This window comes from Pinus tabuliformis, chromosome 7 (assembly GCF_031772625.1).
Source record: "Pinus tabuliformis cultivar Carrire ecotype Pingquan chromosome 7, CPIR1, whole genome shotgun sequence".
In the NCBI taxonomy this organism is placed as follows: domain Eukaryota; kingdom Viridiplantae; phylum Streptophyta; class Pinopsida; order Pinales; family Pinaceae; genus Pinus; species Pinus tabuliformis.
In genome coordinates this window covers 749,053,701-749,063,502 of record NC_142293.1, presented here as the reverse complement: position 1 = coordinate 749,063,502, position 9,802 = coordinate 749,053,701, and the positions used below count along the sequence as shown (strand labels likewise).

The 9,802-nt window shown below is 33.4% G+C and overlaps 1 protein-coding gene across 1 annotated transcript; it reads right to left on the bottom strand.

Annotated features, from left to right (window-relative positions):
* Nucleotides 1-6,451: 6,451 nt before the first annotated feature.
* Nucleotides 6,452-8,568, bottom strand: LOC149249702 (uncharacterized). The gene has a single exon (XM_089458765.1). The coding sequence runs from the start codon at nt 7,955-7,957 to the stop codon at nt 6,533-6,535; it is 1,425 nt and encodes a 474-aa protein (XP_089314891.1). The 5' UTR covers nt 7,958-8,568; the 3' UTR covers nt 6,452-6,532.
* Between the last annotated feature and the right edge of the window lie 1,234 nt (nt 8,569-9,802).

The following is a 9,802-nucleotide window of genomic DNA, read 5'->3' as shown; positions in this document are numbered from 1 at the left end:
CCTTAATTTGTTTTGTTATAAAATCATACCAATTACTCTCATACTAAAGTGAATCACATGATGCACAACAAAGATCAATAAATAACAAATGAGGTGAAGGAATATGATAAGAATTGTGTTTCATTTCCATGCATGTAGTCTAATAACTCTAGCTTATTCTTTGACTCCTATGTGGGTTTAATCAGAAAGAGGTGAGATAATAGATCTTTCCATCAACATGAGTATTGGAAGCATAATTAAAGTAATTACCTTTATAATAAAGTACCCTTCCAAGTGAATTATCTCATAGAATTTATGTTTCAAATTTACCAACCTTAGCTCTCGTGCTTAGGGATTCAATTTTGGGGTTTTCTATGGTGAAATCCTTAACTAGCTTCTATATGCCGATATATTTTCAAGGATAAAAATTAATTTACTTCTTATGCTACCTAATGGAGGAGTGAATTTGTATATTTGTAATTAGAAACTTCTAATATGTTTGACGATTTCATCGTAAATTTCCTTAGTTCTTTGGCTTCAGCTTATTTCTAGCTAAATAAGAGAGAAATGTGATATGATCAGTACTTTGATTTAACTCCTATTTTGAGAAATTTTGGGATATCTATTTGTTTTCCATGGATTATAAGGATGCTTAATACTTATGAGAACCCTTCATAAGAATGAAGTGTCCATATAGAGCAATCAAGCCTCCTTATTTCCTATTTTGAAAAAGGTTCATGAAAAGGAACATTACTATGTAGCCAAAAAATCTAAAATGATGGTAAATATAGTGCAATAGAAACAACAAATTGATTATCTAGAAACAAAGTGGAAGATGCTTAAAAAATTGGTTGTTAATTAAAGTAAAATTTCTTATTCTACAACTTCATATTTTAGGATGTTTACTACTTCTATTCATTTAGAAGGTAAGAAGGATGACTATGCACCGAGCACTTGAAGACAAGGACGTTTGTGACTAGAAACTAAATCTAGTGAATCTAAAGATAGAAGAAAGACAAATATAACATGCTTTTGATTAATTTCCATGTTTTACAAAATATTTTGTATCTCAAAAAAATATGCTAGTGACAATGACTAGAATGTACTCATTGAAGACACAAAGACTATATTTCCTTGAATTCAACAAGTATATTTTTTTGTAATATCACTTATTAAGTGTTTCCTATATGCTATAGCTCTTATTTCATATTATTTATCCCCATATATATATATTATAATTAATTAATTAATTATCTGTCTATCTTTTCATATTTTTGATGTGATCATGTCAAATCAATTTAATGTGGGTTGACAAATATAAATAAAGACAACTTTAAGTAGTTTTCAAGTATCATGTTACTCCAAGCTTATTATGGAGTGCACATATTTTAATGTCAACAAAGAAAAAATAATTTTTCCAAAGAATGGACAAAATCATAGAGATAATGTGATGGAAAATATCAATGGAGGTAATAATAGAAATTAAAAAATAGTTAAAAAAATGATGGTTTAAGTTGAATTCATTTCAAAAATAAAAAGCATTGTGATGATGCTTAGCATACTTTGTAAATTGACATAATAAAATGGGTTGGATCTCCTCAGTGGGAGAGCATCATCTTGGCGTATTGGCACAACAAAAATGTGTATGGAGAAAGGGATAAAAGTACAAATTAAGTTGGTAGCATTATTTGTTGTTTTCTAAACCACAATATGTCAACTATGAGCTTCATGATAATAAGCATGCACGAGTGTACACACATAAAGTGAGAGAAACCTAAAAACTAAAGTGACACCTCTTTGTTTCTACTAAAAACTAATGTGGCACCACTCTTTCATTTTCTAAACACCCCATTATGTCAACTATGCACTACATAATACCAAGTCCTTCCACACATACACAGAAAAAGTGATTCCAACTTAACACATACATAGAAGAGGTGAATCCTTCTTAACTAGAAACTTTTTAAGTACAGAGAGATTTGCATCTCAATTGGTTTTTGATTTTTGTCTAAGTTTACTCGAGTTAATATGGATTTTCCCTTTTTTTTATTTATGGGAGGTAGTGATCCACTAGAATCTTAGGGAGTTAGTGAGAATCATCATTTTGATATGATATATTATTTTGAACTTTCTTATATTCATGTTTGTAGAATATAAAGAATGTGAATTCCAGTGATTACTATAATAGAAATTTTTATTTTTTCCATGTAATATATATAAATAAATATAAGATTGTAAAAACTAAACATATTGACTATAGGAAGATAAAGAAAGAGCCAAATCTATTTGACATCATTTTTTGTTGTTTGTATCCATCCACATATTAAACATATGAGAAGATGAAGAAATTGAGTTAATTCTATTTGGTACCATAACTTCTTATTTTATATCAATCTTATGATATAAAAAATTAATAACATAAATACCTAACAACAGAGAAAGAAATATACTAAGATTTAAATTTCAATTGGTTTTCATCCCTTTATATTCTAATATAAAATTAAAATAAATATATCTTCATATTCACTTATATATAACATAAATATATAAATATATTCAATTTAAATTAATAATATAATGAAAAAAATGATTTATAATATAATAAAATTAATGAAATCTTACTAGAACTGATTTAAATTTAGAAGTAATAAGTTTATTTAGTCAATATTATCACTAATTTTTTTTACTCTTAAACTTTGAAATATTTCAACCAATTTTCAATGTATGCTCATATAATATGACTTACTTGGGATGACACTTCTTGTGATGATGTTTTTCTTAACAACGTCATCCACTAACATGCATAAAATACATTTTATTATTAAATTATATTGGCACAACACAAGTACATTTTATTAAATTATATTGTCACAACACAAGTTTGTGTGTGAAGAGAGAGAGAAAAATTAAAATTAAGATAGAACTATTCTTTGTTGTTTTTTAAACACCACACTATGCTATTTATAAGCTCCATGATAGTAAGTGTTCACACACACATATGATAGTAAGTGTTCACACACATATAAAAAGAGAGAAAACTAAAAACTAAAAGTGAGACCACCCATCATTGTTTTCATTGTTTTCTAAACAACACACTATGTCAACTCTGAGATGCATGATTCAAACAACACACTATGTCAACTCTGAGCTGCATGATTCCAAGTGCACACACAAATAAAAAGTAAATCCATCTATTGTTTTCTAAACAACACACTATGTCAACTCTGAGCTGCATGATTCAAACAACACACTATGTCAACTCTGAGCTGCATGATTCAAACAACACACTATGTCAACTCTGAGCTGCATGATTCCAAGTGCACACACAAAGAAAAAGTAAATCCATCTTAACTTAAAGCTTCTTAATTATAGCGAGATTTGCATCACAATTGGTTTTTGTCCCTCTATAGGTTTACTATAGAGTTAATATGGATCTTCCCTTTGTTTATTTGTATGGTATTTATGGGAGGTAGTGATCCATTAGAATCTATTAGGGTGGGTGAGAATAGTAATTTTGATATAGAATATTATTTTGAACTATGTTATACTTGTGTTTATATATGTTATACTTGTGTTTATATAATATAAAGAATGTGAATTTTAATCCTTACTGAAGTAGAAATTGTGTTTTTCCATATAATTTGTAAAAATATATATAACATTATAGAAACTAAACATATAGAATATTATTTTGAACTATGTTATACTCGTGTTTATAGAATATAAAGATTGTGAATTTAAATCTTTACTGAAGTAGAAATTATGTTTTTTCCATATGGATCTTCCCTTTGTTTATTTGTATGGTATTTATGGGAGGTAGTGATCCATTAGAATCTATTAGGGTGGGTGAGAATAGTAATTTTGATATAGAATATTATTTTGAACTATGTTATACTTGTGTTTATATATGTTATACTTGTGTTTATATAATATAAAGAATGTGAATTTTAATCCTTACTGAAGTAGAAATTGTGTTTTTCCATATAATTTGTAAAAATATATATAACATTATAGAAACTAAACATATAGAATATTATTTTGAACTATGTTATACTCGTGTTTATAGAATATAAAGAATGTGAATTTAAATCTTTACTGAAGTAGAAATTATGTTTTTTCCATATAATTTGCAAAATATAACATTATAGAAACTAAACATATCAACTATAAAATGATAAGGAAAGAATTATAGTTAAGGAAAGAAAATTCTATTTGATGTTATTTCTCATTGTTTGTATCCATCCAGATGCTGAACATATTAACTAACTATTAGAAAATGAAGAAAATGAACAAATTAACTAACTATTAGAAAATGAAGAAATTGAATTAATTCTAGTTGATAGAATACCTCCTTGTTTTATATCTTTATATCAATTCCATAAAGTCAAAGATGAATAACATAAATACCAAACTATAGAAAGAAACACTTATCTTTATATCAATTCCATAATGTCAAAGACGAATAACATAAATACCAAACTACAGAAAGAAACCCTTACTAAGATCTCCATTTCAATTAGTTTTCATCCTCCTATATACTCATTCAGAATTAAAATAATTCCATCTTAATATCTTAATTTTATATTTATATGGAACATAAATAGATAAGTATATTCAATTCAAGTTAATAATATAGTGAAGAAAACAGTTTCTACCAAATCAATTGAAGCGTAAGCGAACTGATTTACGTATAGTTAGGTCATTCTTACTACTCTTAAACTTCGAAATCTTTCAACCATCTTCTTTATATGCTCATATAATAGGGCATCGATAAATACTACTGCTGACACTTCTTGTGACAATGTTTTGCTCAAAAATGGAATCTACTAATATATAAAATAGCTTTTAGTGCTTCCAGCTTACTCACATCTCTGGTTAAAATGTTTCACTCATGGCATAATTTGCTTATTTCGAAAATTTCTTATGTAAAATTGAGGTCATGCATCAGCAAAATGGGACAATTAAATGAAAGTATTTGTCAGAAGCGATAGAAGTATATGATTCCTATAAGAGTGAGTCGAGACTAAAAGCTGGATCTAGACAGCTTGTTGAGTTTAGTACAAAGAGTGGGTTATTACATTAGCTTTCTTTTACATTAGTTTTCTTTTAGTGAAAATGAGCATTAATAAACCAGTGGGAACCATGAGAACTAGCGATGAGATTGGAGGTAATATGCATCCTTAATCAATAAATGGCTTCCTAAAAACAAGGAAAACGGTATTAATAGTGTGAAAGGAGTCGAAACAAAATCATGAGAGAGTGTTGAGCTACGGCAAGGAGGCAGTGATTATAACAGTTGTCTTTACTGACACCAAACCCCATGAGTAACATGCCATGGAGTTTAATCTTAATAAACCCTAGCCAACCGTAAAGAACAAGCGATGAGATTGGAAATGATATACATCCTTCATCAATCAATGGTTCTCTAACAAACAACTGAAAGTGTTGTACTGACACCAAACCCTTCTCTAGCAAACAACTGAAAGTGTTGTACTGACACCAAACCCTATGAGTAAGATGCCATGGAATTTAATCATAATAAACCCTAGGCAAACATAAAGAACAAGCGATGACTTTGGGAATGATATAGATCCTTCATCAATCAATGGTTCCCTAGCAAACAACTGAAATTGTTTTACTGACACCAAACACTATGAGTAAGATGCCATGGAATTTAATCTTCATAAACCCTAGTAAATCATAAAGAAGAAGCGATGACTTTGGAAATGATATACATCCTTCATCAATCAATGGTCCTCTAGCAAATAACTGAAATTGTATCAATGGTGTGGAAGGTGGCGGTATGTATCTCGGCTTGGGGACACATGTAGAAGCGGCAAACGTTTCCAAAACCAAGATGATATGGTGCACTAGGAAAACGCTGGACTTTCTACATTGCTATGTTTGTTTAGATTAGAATGGGATGAAATGTTAATGTATATAGTGGCAACAAAGAAAGAAATGCATGAATAATATAAGATCCATATTCCCAAACCGATTTGTCCAAGTAATATCGGTTCCCAGAATAAAAATCATACAATGTCCTAACAAATGGCTTATAACTAATGCATGATTTGAAAAATCTACTGCCTTGTTTCAGACAGTCGGGAATAGAAATAGCAAAACTGATATTGAGTTATATGCTATGGTTTCTACAAACTCACTTACTTTTATTATTGCACTGTCTTACATCCCAATCTTTTGTAAAATCTTATGAACAAATGAAGGTCTTTACCTTTTGACAAAAGCTTGCCAGTTGAAACATTTCATGGCGATTTGAAAGCAAACGAGAATAAGTAAGCACGCCCTATAAACCATTTTGTTTAGGTGAACTGGTAAAACCTAAAACATCAAGTTGGTCTTGTGGCAATTCCAAAGTAAAAATTTCCAATACAAAAACTGTGCTGCCAGCATAAGCAGGAAATCTACAGAGAATGGAAAATTTTGATCACTTAGCGAAATTCTCTTTAGGTTTTAGGTTTTAATCTCTCTGCATTCATTGAAAAAAGTCTGAAAAGCTTACAGGAAAAATAACCCAAAGAAGCATAAAATCTTACTCAAAGTGACTGTTAGGATTCGCATTAGGACCTATTCTTAATTGAAGATCCAATTCCAGTCCAAACTTGTCAGAAGAAGATGTGTGTTCCACGGGCATGACAACAGGAGCTGCATGGTCTGATTGCCACTCGCCCGATCTGCAAGGAGGCCGAATCGACCAACTGGCTTGTCTGATCCTTGACAGGCCACTTGAATGGAGAGAAGCTGGAATGGGCACTGGAGGTTGGGGTAGGGCAGTGGCGGGGTTGAAGGAATAGTTATTGACATTGTCCCCATAAATAGGGACTTGTCTGACCTCGTTTAATCCGAACTGCCCGCATTGGGAACTGACCATTAATCCAGGCAGCGAGCTCTGCACAGGCGCCTGCTGCTGCTGCTGGTAACTGAAGATATAATGCGGGATTGATGGAGCTGCAACAGCCTGTGGGGTCTGAAAGGTCGGGAAATCTTCTTGAAACACCTGCATGCGTGTGAAGTAGGAATTATTGAAAAGGAAATTTCTATGGTAGAGGTTACCGTTTATGTTCCCGCACCATGCAGTGGCGCCACTTCTGTTGGCACTCGCAGCAGCGCTCCTGGTGGCCAGCAGGTGCGCGCGTTTGGCCTGCTGTCTCTCTTTTTTGTGCGCATTTTGATGGCCCCCGAGGGCCTGCGAATTTGCAAACTCCCTGCAACAGTATTGGCATTCATATCTCCGATTCTCTTGAGCAGATGATCCCAGGCAATTGCTAGTGCTACCACTTTCTCCAGCCTCTACTGGACTACCCACATCTTCTAATTTCCCCGAATCTCCATTTTTGGCCTCAATCACTAGTTCTTCCTCCACTGGCTCAGTGGATGCTTCACCTGCAACTAATATGTTAGTCCCATCTTGTGGCTGATCAGAACCATTAGTCCCGTCAAGTGATCCACCTTCTGACCCTCTAAACTCAAACCCAAATAATTTCAAAGCTTTTCCCCTAGACCCACTGAGGCCAATTTCATCCCCCCCGCTTCCCTGATCAAACCCTGATTCTAGGTCTCTGGGCAAACTTTGTTGTGCCACTTCCTCGCCCATGGAACTCTCATTTCCGCTGGATTGATTCTCCCCATCTTCATGATCTTGCTGATGCAAGATCCTGTATACCCCAGGCCTTCCACTAGGCTTCGTGGGTGGTAACATATAGAAAGGCAGTGACCCTAACTCTACCCGATTGTCAGATTTTCTTCCTGCTCCTGCATTTTCCTCGTCCACAATCACTTTCCCATTGCAATATTGCTTGCAGTGTGCCTCAACTTCCAAATCTGCCTCTCTCTGGCGTTTCAAGGACTCCTTGGATGTTGAACCACTACATACCAATTCCTCCTTTTTTGCTAACTCTAAAGTTGATGACTCCACAGGCAATCTATCATCATCTTCTGCTGCTGCTGCACCACCCATCAAGAAATAGTCTTTCGAAACCTAGGAAATATTTGCAACATGATCCACATGACATCAAAAGGGGGTCCTAATTGGCAAAACTTTCATGACATGATTGATCAAACCAGGATTCCATTGAATTCAATTCAAATGAAAAGTTAAAACCAGAGAGATTACCATTTATCATTGATCATTCATCACTACCTAACAACTCTAGAGTCCCTTCCCCATCTTCCTTTCCTTGCAGGGAGGGATGAGATATACAGTGAATATTGTGCATGAAGGGATGAGATATACAGTGAATATTGTGCATGAAAGGGCAGGCAAATTAGGGTTGGGCTGAGACGGGCTTTCAGCTGGAGCTAGAACTAGAGCCGAGCTTAGGAAATGGGCGCAATTGGGGTAAGGGGTCCCGGCATGCTTCCTCCTGTCCAGGCAGACAACGATGGTAGATGTCGATGCAAATCATGCAAGATGGGGATTTGAGGGACCGGTTGACAGGTGGAACAAGTACACCATTCAATTTCCTTCAATGGAAAATTTCACAAAGGCAACTCACCACTCCATCCCATATACAGACACCTCTACTGCTATTTCTCTTGACTTCCCCCATTTTCCTTACACGCCATATATTTCACCTACACTATATACAGAAGATACCTATAAAAAACCAAAAACTCAAAAGAAAAATTATCCACGCCATATATTTCACCTACACTATATACAGAAGATACCTATAAAAAACCAAAAACCCAAAAGAAAAATTACCGAGTTATTGTCACAAAAGGACGAATCGGTGGACACAGACGAATCACAGCATACTGAGAGCGACGACGAATCGCTCGAGACAAATCACCGGATTTATAAAACGCGGCAAAAGCCGTTGGACAAGCGTTTCATCCGCAACACGCGGCATGTTGGCCATCTTCTCTGACGTTAATGTTGATATTTTGGTTGATGTCGCCAATTTCAATGGAATTCCCTCCAATTATGAACGGACCACATCGTGGTTGGTACTTATGGTTGCTACCTCCTTTATTTATTCAAATGTGTTTTCTCCTTCTCTAAAGCATTTTATCAAAATCTAGATTTAGGGTTTAGGTCCCTGTGTCAATTCTTTTTACATATATTAATAGACTTACCACCCACCCCATCACGTGTCAATAGTTCCCCGTCTCCCTTGATGAAATCAACTTTTTGATATTTTATACAAAGAAGCCCCACTCTTGCTCTATGGTTTCACCCCCACAGAATTCCTTTGTCAACCTTTAATGATTCAAAGTTGTTATCATATCTCGTTTCTTCTAGCTGTTTTATATTATAATCATATCTCTCAATGATTTTGTACCTTCGAAATGTCTTTTCTTTTCTAATCTCTTCTTCCTATGCCAATATTTTATTTACTAGACAAAATGGGATAGGCATAGGATAGTCCAAATACCCAATAAGGTTAATAAAACAAGTAAAAAATTATATATTTTGTACTCTATATTATTTTATGGAAGGAGTGATGGATGGGAACCTTACTTTTAGGTGTTACATTACCTCTAGGATCTCTATTTTCCTATTATATAAAATACAACATTGCATTTTTCATTTATGAATAGAAAGGTTGTTTATGATTCTCTATATGGTATAATTATACATTATCTCAATTGATAACATATATAAAGTATGGATAATAGTTGTGTTTTGTCTAAATTTGCGATGGTAAGTGAATTGGAAAAGGAACTACTAGACAAAAACCATATCAAACTTTATAGATATCAGACTTATCATAGGCCAATTTATATATTATTAATTCATAATTCAAAATTATTAAACAAAAACATATCAAACTTTATAGATATCAAACTTGTCATACGC

Bases quoted from the DNA above. Each gene is read 5' to 3' on its own strand.
- LOC149249702 (XM_089458765.1), bottom strand. From the start codon at position 7,957: ATGGGTGGTGCAGCAGCAGCAGAAGATGATGATAGATTGCCTGTGGAG.